The sequence below is a fragment of the Danio rerio genome, chromosome 4 (genome assembly GCF_049306965.1).
Source record: "Danio rerio strain Tuebingen ecotype United States chromosome 4, GRCz12tu, whole genome shotgun sequence".
Taxonomy (NCBI): Eukaryota; Metazoa; Chordata; class Actinopteri; order Cypriniformes; family Danionidae; genus Danio; species Danio rerio.
Genome location: NC_133179.1, coordinates 26,150,452 through 26,170,054, shown reverse-complemented (window position 1 = coordinate 26,170,054; position 19,603 = coordinate 26,150,452). Strand labels below are relative to the sequence as shown.

Sequence of the window (19,603 nt, the reverse complement as noted above, 5' to 3'; positions counted from 1 at the left end):
GGTATCAATTCTTTAACAACAAAAATAGACAACAGAACAAAACAAAAAGAGAAACAAAAGATTCTGCCAGGGGTAATATAAACAACAAAAATCTATCTTAAAGCAAGGTCACAGTGATGTATAAAAGGTCACATACAATACAGTCTGCTGGGTATTATAGAAAAGAGACAATACTGTAAGATTCACATAGTGTTATTAATTTTAAAGCTTTAACATTGCTGGAAGTAGAGATTGTATTCAAATAATACTTCAAATCTTTACAAAAAATAAGAAAAAACATTTGCACTTGTGTATGAAAAGATTTGCTAGTGAAAGAAATAGATTTATTAGAAAATCTTTATTTTTATTTATTTATTTTTTATTGAATACAAGAATAATAACATTGAAGAAAAAAATACAATAGCAAAAAAAGAAATGAGAAATAAGAAAAAAAAAACTTTACAAAGCCTCGATCATTAAGAAAAAATATAAACTTTAAGAATTTTTCAAGTAATAACCATGCTCTCTTCCATTGAATGCAGTCAGAAAAATTGATTTAGAAAACTGTACATCTTGGGGAGGTATATAGCCTACAGAGTTATGTAACAATCGTCTGACATGTCTGTTGGCACAATTTTTTTTTTTTTTTTTTTTTTGATAAAAAAAAGACACTCCGTCCAAAAAATGTTTAGGCATAATTGTTTTCCTCTCATTAAAGTAAAGAAACATTATTAGAAAATCTTAAATACTTTGATATCGCTGCCATTCTGACGTGAATACCTTTGGCTATGCGTAGTGTGACGTCATATGTTCGCGACGTCTCCATTGTAGCATGTTACGCTAACCAAGAGTGCATAACTTGTAGAGGATTTATTTTCGTGAAAGGTGTGTATCTTATGTCAAATATTCAACTATTAAAGTGTATGCGCTGTTACAAGATGAGGCAGCAACCATTTGTTTATTAAAAGCAGTAAATATTGCTAGCGGTCTACGTTATATGTGAATGCTAAACGTAGCTCATACATATTACTTATTATAAGGACCATTATTAATCCTATATAGCTTATTTAAAGTTAAATGTTTGTTTTCTGTTTTTTATGTCTAATCTATAGTTTATGTGATAATCTAGCATTTTCTGTTCTAGCTTTTATAACATGGTTGGCTGATTACTGTTTGGATTACGTTTATGATGCATGTATTATTATGATTTTCAGTGTTTTTAGTGGAAAGGAGGAGAAATGTCTTTATATGATGATTTGGGGGTCGCAACGAGCGACGCAAAAACAGAAGGATGGTCTAAAAACTTCAAACTGCTTCAGTCTCAACTGAAAGTGAAGAAAGCTGCACTGACACAAGCAAAGGTTGGTCAATGTTTAATTCTTGATAAAACTGTTTTATTAGTAAATATTTTTATTAATAAATGAAAAATGTATGTATTAATTGCAACTACATTAAATCTGAATATATCAGGGAATTTGAAATTAGTTAGTTATTTAGGTATTTTAGTCTGTGTCAATGATTTTGTTTACAGTTGTGAATTGAGAGAAAGTTGGTTTTATATTCACACATTCAGACTTTCTTAATAATATAATTTCAGAAAAGCATTCTTTGCTAATTCTAAATGGTGAAATCATATTAGCAGCCAGTGACTATCAAAGTACAACATCGTTCAGAGTCAAATAAGCGGTGCTAATGTTATTTTTGAATCATACTTACATGTGATTCCAGACCAAATATTTAAAGTGCCATGGTAAACTAAATAAGGAGCATTCTCATAAGTAGTTAATGGATCATAAATCTTATGGTACGGATCAAACTAAACTTAGAACCTGTAATTGCAATAAAAATACAATTCAAGAAAGAAATATCTGAAAAAAAGGAAAATATTTAATAAAATGATCTGATAATGCTAAATATAGAAATCAACATCTTGTACAACATATCGCATTTACAACGTATGGTAATTAATGATTCAACAATTCACATGTAAAACTTCATGTTTGGTTATAAGTGCATCATTTTTGAAACCCTATATTCAGTGACATAATTTTGATGGTTGTTTGTCGTTACACAATGTAATTGCTACAACATTCACCAGTGCCAAGTTCCATTGAATGGTGATTTAAATCTTTACCAGAAACATCGGTGTTTATGTCTGTACTAGAAACTGTTCTCCCAGCACTTCTGTGTTATTAAATTGTTTGTAACTAGTTGAAAAAGTGTAAAAACTGATTCTCTCTGATCTGATCAAACACAGATTTTAATGCAACGCTTCGAAGGATTAATGAACATATGCAGATCATTATCATTTAATATTCATGTTGCGCGGGTTTGAATTGAGGTCACGATCTTTTAATGTTGAATTGTGCAGCTTTACACTGAATGCTTTAATGCAGGCTAAACAAATAGTGACAGAAAACACTTCTTAAGAAACTAACACTAACCTAAGAAAACATTTAGTCCCACCACTTGTTCCGTCATCACTATATTTTACAGGGAACCCAAAATGCTTTCATACACGTGATTTGAATGTTACGGGAGGCAATCTCTCTGCAATTGTTATAAATATTGGATTAACCTACAAGTTTAAAAAAGTTATTAATCTGTGGGTCATGTGCATACCGTACTGTGGGTTGTGATCCGTAAGGATCCGTTACACCCCTTGTCACAAGTCATCACTGAACGAGTGAGTATGAAACCAACTTTACCTCTATACAGTTGTGTATGTAATTGTAAATCCTTGTTTCTTAATGATCTTTTTTGTCTGTTTATTTTACTGTTATCATTTTCTCATTTCCAAATCAAACTGCACCAAATTGGGTAAAATGTGTCATTTAAAATTTTAAAGTTCAAAATTCCACTCACATTTCTCTTTATAAATTTGTTTTAAACTAGGTGAAATAAAACAGGACAAAATAAATCACAAAAATGTTCCCATTGAAACTCATTTAAACTTTACAATTATATCCCTTTGACATTTAAGCAAAATGTCATACATTCTTTGTTTCATATTTTGACTTCAAAATTCTAAACATTTATTTAAATATATTTAAAAATATATTTTGCTATTTAATTAAATAATTTTAAAAAATTAAGATGTATAGTATTTTGCACATATTTTGGCATATTTTTCAGCTTTGAAGCTTTCTTACTTTCTTTCTTTCTTTTTTTCCTTATTTGTTTCTTTCTCTTTCAGCTTTGTTGAGTAAACGAAATTACAATTATGTGATTATATTCGTGTGGATATGTTTGTATTGTGTTTTTTTTTTACCTTATAATGTTACAAATATATTTTAAAAGGAATCATGAAATTGATTTATGATTTATGAAATGTTTGAACAGTTAGCATTTTATTTGACTGATAGTTTTGTCATCTAATGACATGTTTACTTTTTGTTTTAATTTCTGCACAAGGATTAATTAAGACAAGTGAAACCAATAGGTGTTATAACCGAAAAGTTTTATTGACAAATGACTTGTTTTGCAGACCCAGAGGACGAGACAGTCCAATGTTCTTGCTCCAGTTATTGATCTGAAGAGGGGAAGTGGAGGGGATGACAGACAGATCTCTGATACTCCTCCGCACATTGCTGCAGGGATGAAGGTAAACCGTGTCTAGATCCTATTTAGGAAAAATAGAGTATATAAAAATAAGTATAAGTAGTAGTAAGATTGCTACTAATTAAAATTATTTAAAAAATCTAATATTACTATGGGAAAGCATTTAAGCAGAATTTAATAATGACGACAGTAATCAATGCATTACATGAAATAAATTAAATCACACTGGTTTTAATTTGGTAATTAATTTTTACATCAAGATCCACAACAGCAATGCACTAAACACTAAGAAATCTGCCGTTTGAGTTTTTTTTATTGATAACGTTCTCAAAATGATTCATGTTCACACTGATTGGCTAAAATGACACAATGCTGTATTAAGCAACAGTAGCCTAACAACTGTCAATTTTACTAGTATGTCAAAAACACTTTACCCAGTCATTGTTGTTTTGATGATAAAATATTTGTCTCTATATAAATGTAACAAAAGCACACACGCACAATAATTTTTTGATATATTACATGAATACGAAAATTGTACATTTTAAAAATTGTGCATTTTGATTAACATTTTCAATCACTGAAGCAAACATTGTCTCACTGATGAATTGATGCCTCCACCTGAAATATGGCACATATATACTAAAATCATATCCCCAAAAAAGCAAAAATGTTTATTTATGTACCAGGTGTCTAAAGCCATGGGCACATTGCACCATAGACTTCGTGGATTGTCTGCATGCGAATGCGGCAAACTGGTAATGCAAGCTTGTGTTTCGCAGTTCTCTGCGTTGCAAAGTTCAAGCTTGGTAAAATCGCATCACGTGACTGCGTGAGACCAATTGAAGATCAAAACATGACCTCTCTTTGAAGAAATGGAGAGAATTTAAAATATGGATCAATAGCTTCCTTTTCTTAATGTCCATTCATCCTGTTTATCCCGCCCCATTTCAGAATTCAGCAGAATTTCGCAGGCTCAAACTCTATTGTGACTGAGGCAAAAGTCAGGTTCTAAAGGGCTGCAGCTCTGCACAGTTTAGTTCCAACCCTAATTAAACACACCTGATCAAACTAATTGAGTGTTTTAGGTTTGCTTGATAACGACTGGAACTAAACTCCGCAGGGCTGAAGCCCTTCAATAATTGTGTTTGACGCCCCTGATTTATGTGTTCATTTATCTGAAATGCTCTGTTTGTTTGCAGATGTACACTAATTTGAGCTGCTTTTTTTGTTTTGTTTTTACTTCGTGTGTCTGTTCTAGGACTCATCATCAGGAGGGTTTTCTTCAGGAGATGTGCTGATTCCCTTGGCTGATGAATATGATCCCATGTTTCCCAATGACTATGAGAAAGTGCTGAAGAGACACAGAGAGGAACGACAAAAACAGAGAGAACAAGAGCGACAGAAGGAGATTGAGGAGAGAGAGAAGTAAATATCCAAAAAATTAACATACACTTCAAGAACGTATGCGATGCCTATTTTTTTTGCACATTAGCCATGTTTCCATCTAAAGATGGGAATTAGACTTTTTTTCTCACAAACCTGTAATATTGCATAAAACATTTGTGATTAAAACTTAGTTTTCATCCAGTGAGTGAGAATGAACAAAATCATAACTTCCTGATAAACAGCCTGACACAGAAACAGTTTCTTCCCTTAGGCAATCCATCTCATGAACACCTTATGATAGTAAATGAGAAACAAACATCACTACTTGCTATGCACTTTTTATACACATATACACTTATTTAACAACATATTTACATGCCAATTTGCACATAACAGCTGCACATGTAACATTGTATATAGTAATATACCTGTACCTACACTTGTCAATTTGTATATTTGCATTCACTACTTACTACTATTTTTAAAATATATTTATTATGTGTTTTTTTTGTCCTGTCCCTGTAATTCTGTTGCATTGTTGATGCATTTCGCCATTTTTTAATGCAATCGTCCAAAATGTAAAAAAAATGGATGGAAATATGGCTACTGATATTTCTCATTTACTCATTTACTACATCAAGAAAGAATAGCTTTTATTACTATTTTATTACTTTTATTTTATTGCCAGACCTGTAGCCACTAGTTTTATATAGTCATATGAATGCTATCGAGCTCTGTAGTACAGGTTGACATGAAAATGTACCGGATCTGCTTTGTTTTTGTTTTGATGATTTTGCCTCTGTTAAATAGGAAACGTAAGGAGAGGCACGAAGGAGGAGGTGGTGGTGGAGCTCCAAGTGGATTCTCACGCTTTCCAACAGAAGGCGAATCAGATGAGGAGGAGGACTATGAGAGGGAAAAGAGAAAGAGGAGTACGTGCAGCTTTTCTTTGTTGCTCTTCAGTCTCACTTTTAAAGGGGTCATAAAACTGAGAAATCAAAATGTTGACATATTTTGACATCTTAATTGAATTGATTAAATTAAACGAAAGATCGTTTACACAGATATTTGCAGATATTTTGGGCAAACTGGGGTCCAGCTGAAGAGGTGGTCTCAGTCCGCTTTATAAACAAATCAGATTATTTCATAAATGCGCGTTATACCCATTGTATTGCCCATAGTAAACACACACTCTCCTCTGATGCGGAATACATCGAAAAGCATTTTATTTATTTATATATTTTATCTAGAATTTACATTTTGGGTGAACAAATCCTTTAAGGCGTGAATGTGATCTGACACATTTTCAAGTTATCAGGATCTCATAGTTTAAATCGTGCATCCGTGGTGTCTGCCATTGCTAAGCAACCATCAACCACACTCTCCAGTGAACCACTTCAACAGACCCCAGTCTATGCCCCAGCTGTAGCTCAGATACCGGTTTTGTTTATGAATAAAAGAAAAACGTTACAGCGTTTTGCATTTGACTAACTAGCTTACTGTTATAACTGAAATGTATAGAATATACATTTCATTAACCTGTTGCCTAAAGCAAAATAATTTTAGCCTAGAGCACCATCTGCTGTTAAAAACCAGCCTAGAGTGTCATTAGCTTCTAGCCTAGAGCGCCATCTGCTGTTAAAATCTAGCCTAGAGAGCCTCTAGAGTTTAAAAACAAAAAAATTAAACGATGAATAGACTTGGGCCTATTGGGCATGGTGGTTCGTAGCTTGCTATCAACTGTTTTCTCAGAATATGACAAGCTGACAAATCATTTGGGTGTTTGAGTGTTCTGTATTTGTCTGAGATAATTAGTCTACCGAAATGTGTATATTCCTTACAAGCTGAAGCTGATCAGTCAATTCTTATCATGTGACTCGCGGCATTCATTCAACTAAGTGCATCTTGAAGGCGTAAGCGCGTCATGCTGCTTGTGCGCGCAAGCTACGCACCTCCTTTGGGGACAATGACCGTGCTCAAACTCTAGAAAAGATGCAATATGCGAACGACTCCAAAAAGGCCACCATCATTTGTGATGTGCATCAGTTGATCTTCTTACACAAAGATGCTGGAATCACCTGATTTGTTAACAAATGGGTTGCGGATTTATGCTTTGGCAGATTGCGGGTCCATCACTGGGCCTTTTCCACTTAGCAAAGAAACTTTCCACAGATGTTTGTTTCTTACTCACTTTGCTGCTTTTGGGTTAAATTTGGGTGCGGTCTATGGCCCGGTGGTAGAGGTTATTTGGCCTCGAGCAGGGATTCTCAAAAGGTAAGCCGCGGCCCACTAGTGGGCATCAGCGATCCTGCAGGTGGGCCGTGAGATAGCTAAGAATAACTCTCAATATTACACTGTAAATTTTGGATTTCATTAATAATATGCTGTATTAAAATGACCTAAGTAATGAACTTTCTTCAGTTCTCTAATTGATTACCTCGAACTTATCGCAAAACACCCTTATGATTGCATGTTTCAACTACTACAGCAAGTCTGTTCATTCATAAACTATGCGTGAAGTGAAAGTGAAAGTCTCTCTTTGTGTATTTTTGTTTGAACTATTTAATGTATTTGCATAGTTGTCCAGATTAATGTCCTGTCACTGTATGTGTTGGACGCGCGCCCAAGGTTCTCCATACAGCAAAACTTGCATATTAGCTTTACAGCTGGCAAAGCAGTTCACTGTTCCTGTCAGCAATCTCCCAATAATACACAGCTGCAAACTCAACCGCCATCATATCGTCACATTTCAACAGATTGAGAGTGTTTTACTGTATTTTACATTTGTCTGCATATATTTGATTAGTAGATATTTAATATTAGATAATCAGTCAGTCCAGTTTAACGCAGAAGCTGGTCTTTTGCCATGTCCCTGCAATCTCCTAATATATCTATAGATTTAATATATATTATACTAAGCATTTTAGTCATAGTAAATAAAATTTTATATATATATTAGTGCTGTCAATCGATTAAAAAAATTAACTAATTAATCGCACCTTTTTAAAAAAATTTATCGAGATTAATCGCATTTAAAATCCTGAAACTTGTAATTTTTCCTATTTAAATGTAAAATTAATGTAAACACAAGAAAAAATATTTAAATTCAAAATATAATTGTTTAATAGAATTTTTGTTTAACTTGTAACACAGATTTCTTCATGTAAACAACATACCCACAATAAACCATCAAGATCCTGGCTTGACAGCCATATTTATTACAGAAATAAAACACAGGCATGTTAATGACATTTAAATTTCAAAACAATCAATGCCAATAAAGAAAACATTGATTTCCATGTTGGATTCTAAGTGGACTGCAAAAAATGCCAAAATACAGGAATTGCAGATATGGAAAATGAAAAATTATAATAATAAACTATAGAATACAAACTGTTGCACTCATTGTAAAGTTTTATTGCTGTGAGTTGAGAACATAAGTTATAGAGTAGAAACAATTTTGCTTAATCCTCCTTTACATTCATCCAGTTGCTAAGACTAGGAGTATCCCGCAAGTGCACAGAGACTCCCAAATGAATGATAATTTCTTGCAAACCGGTCGTTAAATACATTGCACACCCCTCTCGCCCCTACTCAGATACGTCGCTCACTCCACCCCGACACCCCTCAACGGGCCTGACACAGACACACACACACACACAGACACACACAACGCGCTGCAGACGTTTTGGCCCCAACGGCCTTCCATACTGGAGCGCGTTAATTTTGACAGCGTACATATATATATGTATATATATATATATATATATATATATATATATATATATATATATATATATATATATATATATATATATATATATATATATATATATATATATACATATACATTTTTTATATATATATTTTTATAAAATGTTGAAAATAGAAGGCGCAACAATATATATTTATTTATTTATTTTTTATTTGTTAATAAATAAAAAGGTTTAAATGAGCATTTCATACAAACATTTTAGAGAAAATGTCAGGTGGGCCTTCAAAAATTAATCGGAGAAAGAAGTGGGCCCTGAAGTGAAAAAGCTTGAGAACCCCTGGCCTAGAGGACCATCTGCTGTTAAACTAGCCTGAAGAGGTTCAAACAGGGCAAAAAAACTGCTTCTTTTAAATCATGATGTTTCTTGATGCAAAAATCTTGATAGCACAATAAGTAGACACAATAAAAACAACAATTCATGACCCCTTTAGTTTTAATCAAATTTTTTATATATTTAAACTAGACCATCTAAGATTTCATTTTAAGTCTTGCTACCAAAGCAACTGTTGTTATAATCTGTCATTTATTTGATATACAGCTGCAGGTGGAGCTGCCATCGCCCCTCCAACATCACTGGTGGAGCGAGACTGTAAGTAAAACCATACGCTTTAAAAAACCTGCATTTTCCTGTGCTCCCAAATCAATAGATGATGTTTGTTTAGTGTGTTATCAGTTTGATTCACTTAGCTCTTCATGTACTTGTTGAATGTATAGTTAAGTAACTGAAATGTGTTTGCTGTCATTGCAGCATCATTTACATATGATGAAGACGGTCGGCAGAGGACCAAAGCTGCAATCCCTCCACCAGTGTTTGAGGACTCTGATAGACCTCGATCTCCTCCTGGACCAGCTAATTCATTCCTGGCCAACATGGGGTATGTTCTCTTCCAATTGACAATCCAGACCTCAGAAGAATAGACATTTGTTTACATTCGATTAATTATTTTGGCTGTTGAGTGGGTGATTGATAGATGGACGGATTAATGAAAGAACAAAGCAATGTTTCAATTTAGCATATATATTTATTAGGACAGAATCATTAAGAAAGTTAAGCACCCACCATCCCAAATACTCAAATACATGCACAGAACAACATGAGTGTTTATAGCAAATATACAAATGTAAATATCCTGTAGTTATATTGTTTAGTTATATGTATAAATATTTGTAGCTATTAAAGATGTGTGAGTTGAAAGAGTGCTGGCAGTGCCCGAGGTTACCAGTAAAGTGTGTTCTGCAACAATAATTTAACATTCTGCGCAAAGTGCAGACAATCTCAACATTATGATTGTCATTGTTTGTTTTTCAGTGGAACAGTGGCTCATAAAATCATGCAGAAGTATGGTTTTCGGGAAGGACAGGGCCTGGGGAAACACGAGCAAGGCTTAAGCACAGCGCTTTCAGTGGAAAAAACCAGCAAACGTGGAGGGAAGATTATTATTGGAGACTCAACGGAAAAAAGTGAGTTCACACTCACTGAACCACAAACACACCTACACTTCACACGTCCAAAACAAACATTCTTCCTGTTGCTTGTTGTTTGGGTCAACAAACTTTTTTTACTGGACATTTTCTTTGTAAGTAACTTGTAAACTATCAGTATTTCTTTGTTTATTTTTTATTGAGAAAAATAAAAAGACAAATACATATGAACTATATAATAACAATAATAACAACAATACTAGTAATACTAGTCAATATGTTTGTTTTTCAACTAATGTTTTGTCATTTGCAGAAATACATGTGAAAGTGCATTGTTTTGCTCATTTGTGTGTTTCAGCAACAGGACCAAGTCAGAATGTTGCTAATCCAGATGGCTCTAATTCAGGTTTGAATTGGATTTATTTCCCTTTTTCCACATCAGTCATGTGCTAAAAAGATTTTTGTTTATCACAGCGTTAATATGAACGCTGACACTCCATTATTTGGAAACAGAAACTACACACATTTTTGTTCCTCGTTCATAGTTATGTAATGGGAAGCAGAAGTTGTAATAAAACATTACTTCTCATTCAGTCATTGGATTTTTACCAAACAGCCCCAAAAGTGGAGTAAAATCATCAAAAGTGGCAGTAAGGATTTTATAGTTATAAAATATTCCAATTATATTGGAATATAATTTAGCTTAGTATTCAACAAAGACAAAAAAAAAAAAAAAAATATATATATATATATATATATATATATATATATATATATATATATATATATTAGTGCTGTCAATCGATTAAAAAAATTTAACTAATTAATCACACTTTTTTTGAAAATGAATCAGGATTAATCACATTTAGACTGAAACTTGTAATTTTGGCTATTCAAATGTAAAATTAATGTAAACGCAAGAATTTTTTTTTTTTAATTCAAAATATAATTGGTTATTATAATTTTTGTTTAACTTGTAACACAGATTTCTTTATATAAACAACAAACCCACAATAAAACATCAAGATCCTGGCTTGACAGCCATTGACATGCAGAAATTTAAACACAGGCATGTTAATGCCTTTTGAATTTCAAAACAATCAATACCAATATAGAAAACATTAATTTCCAAGTTGGATTCTAAGTGGACTGCAAAAAATGCCACAATTCAGGCATTTCAGATATGGAAACTGGAAAATTATTATAACAATAATAAAGTATTGAATACAAACAATTGCACTCATTGCACAATTGCACTCAGTTGTATTGCTGTGAGCAACGCAATCTCATGGCAATTCGTAACTTTTTAATTTAGTGCGCGCATGCACACACACACACACACACACACACACACACACACACAGAGAGAGAGAGAGAGAGAGACAAAGACAGACAGACAGACAAACTCGCACAGGACAGCGCAGCAGGAGTGACTCCCTTCAGATTCAACACACATGATCACGTTCATCAAATTTGCTTAAACTAAGCGTTCTAAAGTATTGCTGTATTTCACAAGGATTCTGACACAACAACATAGTGCGTTGACACACTAATTTTGACAGCACTAATATATATATGTCATGCAATAATAATAATAATAGATTAAATAACAATACATTGAAATTTAATCATAAAATCAGCATATTAAAATTATTTTTGAAGGTGTAAAAACTTATCAAATATACAAATCCAAATGAGAAAAAGTTACGACAGTATGGAAAATGAAAGTAAAAAAGAAAGTAGTGATTTCTACATTTACTTTGACTTGTATTTCGTTGCAGACAAAACAACAAACATTTATTTAATAATGGTTGCCTGTGATTTTTCTTGTTTTTTTTTTTTTTTCCAAAATAAGCATGTATTCCAATTTTGGTTCTTGCAACACATTTCAAAAAAGCATTAACTATTTTGTAATGTTGCCCTTTCTTCACAACACTTAAGATTTGTTTGGAGGAAAAATGGGATAAATTTACAACTGAAACACTTCATCACTTGGTGCATTTTGTGCTTTAAAATGCACCACATTTTCTTTTGGAGAATTGGGACTGCAGACAGGACTTTGATTTGTGCAGAATGTGGTTTTGCGTTGTCTTGTTGACATGGGCATGAGCATCCCTGGAAAAGAAGGCAACATATTGTGCTCCAAAATCTCTACTTTTCAGCATTGATAGTTTTATCAAAGGGTACTGTCACAACCCCTCAGCTTAGGCTTGTGCCCATGTCCTTTACACACTGAAATTCTTCCAGATACCTTAAATCTTAAAATTATTTTATGCACTGTTAAAGGTGAAACATACAAATCTTCCTATCTTTCTTTGAGGAACTTTGTTTTTAAACATTACTAATTTTCTCACGTTTGTTGGCAAACTGGCAATCCATGGCCAATCTTTGCTCCTGTAGGACTTGACCTTTCTTGAATGCTGATTTGTACCAAATCATAATTACAATCACTTGTTGACAACACATGTTTCTAATCACATTCTTATCAATAACTTGTTCACCTGACTACTAGTCCTAAATTGCTCCTGTCCCAACTTTTTTTGGAATGTGTTGCAGATCTGACTGACAGGAAAGAATGTACATTTACAAATGAAATGAAGCTGACCGGACAAAACATGAAATATTTTGTGTCCATATTGTCTGCAATGTAATACAAGTAAAAAAAAAATTAGGAAATCACTACTTTCTTTTTTTATTTGCGTTTTCCATACTGTCCCAACTTTTTCTAATTTGGGGTTGTAGTATCGAAGAATATTAGAATATAATGGAATATTGAAATATAATAGAATGTTGTGATATTATGTAACATTGCATTCGTTATATATACTTTTACTTTATTTGTGATTGTAACAAAAGCTTTTAGCATCTGCTGTAGTTGATAAAGGTAATATTAATATAGTGTAATATAATATTATATAACAATTTGTGCACTATTGATTGAAACAAAAACTATACAAAAGCTTTGAATGTTATAGTATATATTTGCCAATGCTTTTAATCCACATGAAATGCCATACCCAGACTTCCATTAGCATTTTTAGATTTTATTGAGCGGAGTTATTTTAAAATAACCTTGTTCACTAAACATGTTGTTTAATTGTTATATTGTGTTTAAAAGAGGTTGTCTACTCTTTTGTGAAACTCTGTTTTATGATATAATTATAATTTGAAATATGATGTGTTTGTAGCAGATGCCTCAAAGAAAAACGAAACCAACCCTCTCACAGAGATCCTCAAATGTCCTACAAAGGTGGTGTTGCTACGGGTAAGTTTTATATCAATTCTCCTAAATAAAATAGAAATAATTATATAAAATATACAGTGCCTATAGAAAATCATCATACCCTGTGAAAATCTATACATTACACCCTGCTTTTAAAAGATCTTCAGGATAACGTAGAAAGGCTTAAGTTTGGAGAAGTCTACAAAAGGCTATTTGGAGTGTGATTTGATTCCAGGATGAATGACAAATAAAGTATTTATTTGCAAGGGGTATGAAGATTTTCTACAGGCACTGTAAATATTTTAAAATATGGATATATGACTTTGCAATATATATATATATATATATATATATATATATATATATATATATATATATATATATATTTTTTTTTTTTTTCCCGTATTTAAGTATTTCACCAGATGACTTGAGCTCAATTTGGGAATAATGGATTGTTTTAGGGTTATTGGTGTGATTTTGCTGTGGACAGAATTACATTAATTATTATAAACCAATTACAAGCATAAAATAATTACAACCTTGTTTGGATTGTTTACACACACAAAAAAAGACAAACTTTCGCTCCATTATAGTTAACATTTGAAAGGAATGCACAAATCATGTGTTATCTGAACTGGGCTGCCTTGTTTGATGAGGAATTAATTTTAATACCAGATGTCTTATTTTTTGTCACTTAATGTAATTTTTGCTCACATTTAACTTCTATACATTTGACAGCAAGTTTCAGAAATATTCAGGTCAGTTTGGTCAAAACCATTTGTTGTAATTATTGTCTTATATGTAGAACATGGTTGGAAGAGGAGAGGTGGATGAAGACCTGGAAGCTGAGACGAAAGAAGAGTGTGAAAAATATGGCAAAGTCGTTCGATGTGTCATTTTTGAGGTAATGTCAAACATTTTGTTCTGTGCTTCTGAATGTTTTCCTACTTGTATATGTAAGCTAAGCATTGATTCCTGTCAGTAACATGAAACCTGTTCCTCTGGCTTTTGTATTTAGATCTCAGGCGTTACTGATGATGAAGCTGTCCGCATTTTCCTGGAGTTTGAGCGAGTTGAATCGGCCATTAAAGGTGAGTGGTTTGAGGACAAATTTGAAGTGGCGTTTTTTTTTTAAGTGCCCCAGATCTCAGTTAATAAAGCAGGTAAATGTGTGAGGACTCTCCCTTAGGTGTTACATCACCTGTCTGGTTACATCACTTCCTCTTGGGATCACAGACCAAACCAGTTTTTATCCACTCAATCTCAAAACACTGACCGAAATATGACAAGCCATATATTGAGTCATTAAACATTTTTCAAACATTTTATTAAAATGAACAGAATATGTAAATATATATTATTATATATGATGTTATGTTATTGCTAAAATGTTAATAATATTTTTGCATTTTTTACATAATTTATATTAAACAATTATTAACATTGTAAATAGTGTGTGTGTGTGTGTGTGTGTGTGTGTGTGTGTGTGTGTGTGTGTGTATATATGTATGTATATATATATATATATATATATATATATATATATATATATATATACACACACACACACACACACATACATACATACATATATATATATATATATATATATATATATATATATATATATATATATATATATATATATATATATATATATAACAAACAAAACAGATCCACTTCTAAAATTGAATTAACATCAGCATTTATCTGGAACAGTGCATACAGAGGGACTGACACACTTTGATTTCCTTTGGGATAAAAGTAAAGTTACACTCCAAACTTTTTATTAAATAACAACAAAGCTAAATTACACCATTTGGGAGAAGAATTCATATTTACAGATGCAGCAGTCCAAAGCAGTATTTTAAAAATGCATCCATGTCGGGGCCAATAGCCCAGTGGTTAAGTGCACTGACATATAGTACCATGGTGCTCACGGCGACCTGAGTTCGATTCCTGGCTTGCAGTTCTATGCCGACCCTTCCCCTGTCTCTGTTCCCAGCTATTTCCTGTCAATTTTCTGCATTATTCTATCTATTAAAGGTAAAATAATACCCAAGTATAAAAGATAAAAAATCTATTTATATGTAGTTAAATTACAATTAAAACTATATAATTAGTACAGTTTTATATGTTAATATTTTATTTTAAAAATGAATATATTAGTTAATATTACAGTTAAAGAATTATTAGCACCCCCTTTTTTAAAAATATTTCCCAAATGATGTTTAACAGAATAAGGAGTTTTTCACAGTATGTCTGGTAGTATTTTTTGTTCTCGAGAAAGTCTTAATTGTTTTATTTTGGCTAGAATTAAAGCAGTTTTTAATTTTTTAAAACCATTTTAAGGTCAAAATTATTACACCCCATAAGCTTTATTTGTTTTGGATTGTCTACAGAACAAATTACTGGTATACAATGATTTGCCTCTTCTTCTTCTTCGGCCTTAGTCCCGTATGGTTGCGGGGTCGGCTCTTTGGAACAAGTCCTCCATTTAGACTTGTCCATATGATAACGACTTTTTTACACATTCCGGCCGGCCTGTCGTCTGGGCCTGTCACCCTCATACACTCATACACTACGGACAATTTAGCCTACCCAATTCACCTGCAGCATGTCTTTGGACTGTGGGGGGAAACCAGAGCACCCGGAGCAAACCTACGCGAACGCAGGGAGAACATGCAAACTCCTCACAGAAATGCCAACTGAGCCGAGGTTCGAACCAGCGACCCAGCAACCTTCTTGCTGTGAGGCGACAGCACTACCTACTGTGCTACTGCTTCGCCCCTTATACAATGATTTGCCTAATTATCCTAATTTGCCTAATTAACCTAGTTAAGCCTTTAAATATCATTTACAGCTGAATACTAGTATCTTCAAAGGTATCTAGTAAAATATTATGTACTGTCATCATGGCAAAGATAAAATGTAATGTGTATTATGTAAGTCCATTTATCGTGTATGGCCGTACATTCCAAGGTGTTTAGTGGAATGACAGTGATTGAGCCGATTCAATGGATGGGGATTATTGGGAGGGCATGCTCAATAAGGGCCGATGGAGTGAACTTGGCCAGGACACCAGGGTTACACCCTTACTGTTTACGAGCAGTGCCATGGGATTTTTAATGACCATAGAGAGTCAGAACCTCGGTTTAATGTCTCTCCCGAAAGATAAAGAAATCAGAAATCAGTTATTGGAAATGATTAGAAAGTCAGTTATTAAAAGTTATTAGAAATGAGTTATTAAATCTATTGTGTTTGGAAATGTGTTAAAAAAAATCCTCATTCTGTTACATATACAGGGGGGCTAATAATTCAGGAGGGATAATAATTCTGATTAGGGCTGCACCATATTGAAAAAATTTTGAACTATGATGTTTTTTTTTCTCTGTGATATATATTGCATAATAAATTTCACCAGATGGCTTAAATAGCTCTATGATTTTGTAGGGGAGTGAAATATAAATACATTTTTATGTAATTTGTTATATACATAAACTACAGTCATAAATAAACACAATTGAACAAATATTAAAGTAAAATAAACCATGCTTTATTGTTTTCTGGAGAGACCAACTTCTTTATGCACTACTAAAATGCTTTAAACTCTCTTCAAATCTCTCTCTCTCTTTCACACACACATATATATATATATATATATATATATATATATATATATATATATATATATATATATATATATATATATATATATATATATATATATATAAAAATGAGATATATAACTCAACATTGCATATCTTGCGATTTGACTGTTGTGGATACACACATTGTAATATCAATGCTCAAATGATATATTGTGCAGCTTCTTATACAACTAATATTATAATATTAGTTAATATATTTAATATATAGTTAATATATTATCAAAACAAGTTTTATTGCAGCCATTGTTGCCATTCTGCTGCTAAAATTAAACATCTTGCTTCTCTAAATACTTTTTGGCTACTGTTAGTCGAGCATCTAAGGACGGCTGAAAAAACATTGATTCTGAATGTGGCGACATGTGGAGAACAGCTGTTTGACTTTGTTTGACTTTTGTAGTTCTGTGGAAATGCAAACTCTGTCTTATAGCAGTTGGTTAGTGAAGCTTACTCTACACAGCTATATTTATTTATTTATTTATTTTAAGAAAAGGTTTTTTTTATATAATAGACAATTATAAGATCGTAATCAAGAGCCCACATGCATTCAGCAGTTTAATGAGTTCCATGGCAACAACCAAACATTTTCTGTGGGGGATGTACCCGTGTACTTTTGATGATGTATAATTAGCAGCCAGACAGATTCTTATTTTTACACGTGTGAATTGTTTCCTGCTGTGAATTTCCCTGCAAGTCTCATTTGTTTACATGTATATATTTAACAATAAGTACAATAAAACGATAATAATATAAAATATTACAAGTTATAAAGAACTTTTTCATTCTTATTATATATTTAAATTAAAATTCATAAACTGATGTCATAACATAAAATAGGGTGCTTAGAAAGTGTTATTTTTTGTGTTTTGTACAAAAATAAAATGATTACATTGTTTTATGTTTATATTATGTTAGTAATAGTTTATGAAAATTAATGTTTATGAAATGTGGATTAATATTTAATAAAATGTGTAATAAATATATTAATATTTATAAAATATTATAAATGTCCATTTGATCAAATGAATATGTCATCACTTAAATATACTATTAAAAGCTTAATATATGGAGTCAATCTAGGGCCTTGTATACTTACAAAATAAAGGAACATTTTGCTAACAAAAAAGTATTAAGCAAAAAAAAAATTAGTAAATAAATGTAAATCTCCAAAAATTTATTTTGTCAACAAAAATTTAGAACTGTAAAGGAAATTTTAAGTTTTGAGAAATTAAAATGAATTTTGTTAACAAAAATAAAGAACTGCAAAAAGAAAAAAACTTTTTTGTTTTGCAAGAATATATGGCTCTAGATTGACTCCATACTTAATAAATATAAATATAATATAAACAAAATTTATATAATGTAACCTATAAAAATTGTTATATTTAAATAAGTAAATACATGAATTAACTTAAATGTATATAAATGTAAAAAAGCATACTTTAAACTTTTGAATGGCATTGTCTTAATATACATTTATTCTATTATCACATACACAAGCAATCCTTTTAATCATTTAATAATGCTCTGTGCACGCGAGACCATGTCCTGTGAAACTCTGTAAGACAGCGCCATCAACTGGTCAAGATATAAATGACTGCAAATCTATTCATAGCCTTTGAACATCTTGTTTTGAAGTCAACGCAAAAGAATTTGACATGATTTAAGCAAATTAATGATAATGGCAGGTTCATAAACTTTTATTGTTACCTTTTATATCCATTATAATAATTTATTTATCAATTTCTTTATTAAAAGTTAGATTTTAAAAACATTTTATGTTATTTTAAGCTGTTTATTTACTGTGCCAATGTAGTATTAAGTTTACATCTTGTTGATTTTGAATGCGAGCCTAATTAATTGTATGTGTGCTCTTGTTGTTTTTCCTCCTCAGCTGTGGTGGATCTGAATGGACGGTATTTTGGAGGTCGTGTGGTGAAGGCCTGTTTTTATAACTTGGATAGGTTCCGTGTTTTAGACCTGGGAGATCAGGTGTAAGTAGGAGAGCTGAACAACCAGGAAACAGTAAACATGAGGAGAAGGTTGCTTGTCTTTCTGTATATAGCATGAGTAATTTTATACACACTTGTAAATCATCAGCTTATTTACCCATTTCCCTATGCGTTTTGTTATGAGGATCTACTTTGGTCTTTTGTGAATTTCTTTTAGTCTCTCTCTCTCTCACGTCACTGTTAAAAATAACCTTTGTCCTTGTGAATAAGATGTGATGAAGAAGCTAGAATTAAAAGCCCTTTTTGGAGAATCATTTTTAAGATTGGTTTCATTTAAAAGGAAGATTGTCATTTTATTTGTTACCTTTTAGATCTCTTTTTAATGTGCCGTGACTACACTACCTGACAAAAGTCTTGTGGCCTGTCCAAGTTTTAGGTACAACAAATAATAGCTTCTAGTTGATCATTTGGTATCAGAAATGGCTTATATGAAAGGCAAATGCCTCTAGATTATGCTTATTTTACCAAAACAAAATATGATCAAGATTTTTAATTATTTAGTTAGGACGGTAACGTCTGACTTTGCTTAGACAAAAGTCTTGCCACTTAACAGAAATAATGTACAGTATAGAAT

The 19,603-nt window shown here is 32.2% G+C and overlaps 1 protein-coding gene across 2 annotated transcripts; it reads left to right on the top strand.

Annotated features, from left to right (window-relative positions):
* Positions 1 to 780: 780 nt before the first annotated feature.
* Positions 781 to 19,280, top strand: rbm17 (RNA binding motif protein 17). 2 transcript variants are annotated; one of them, NM_200915.1, is given in 13 exon segments: positions 781 to 864; positions 1,194 to 1,340; positions 3,467 to 3,583; positions 4,802 to 4,968; positions 5,740 to 5,861; positions 9,243 to 9,293; positions 9,453 to 9,579; positions 10,014 to 10,165; positions 10,485 to 10,532; positions 13,318 to 13,391; positions 14,155 to 14,253; positions 14,368 to 14,440; positions 18,912 to 19,280. In NM_200915.1, coding segments are annotated over 12 exon segments (1,257 nt in total). In that variant the 5' UTR covers positions 781 to 864; positions 1,194 to 1,217; the 3' UTR covers positions 19,016 to 19,280.
* The last annotated feature ends 323 nt before the right edge of the window (positions 19,281 to 19,603 follow it).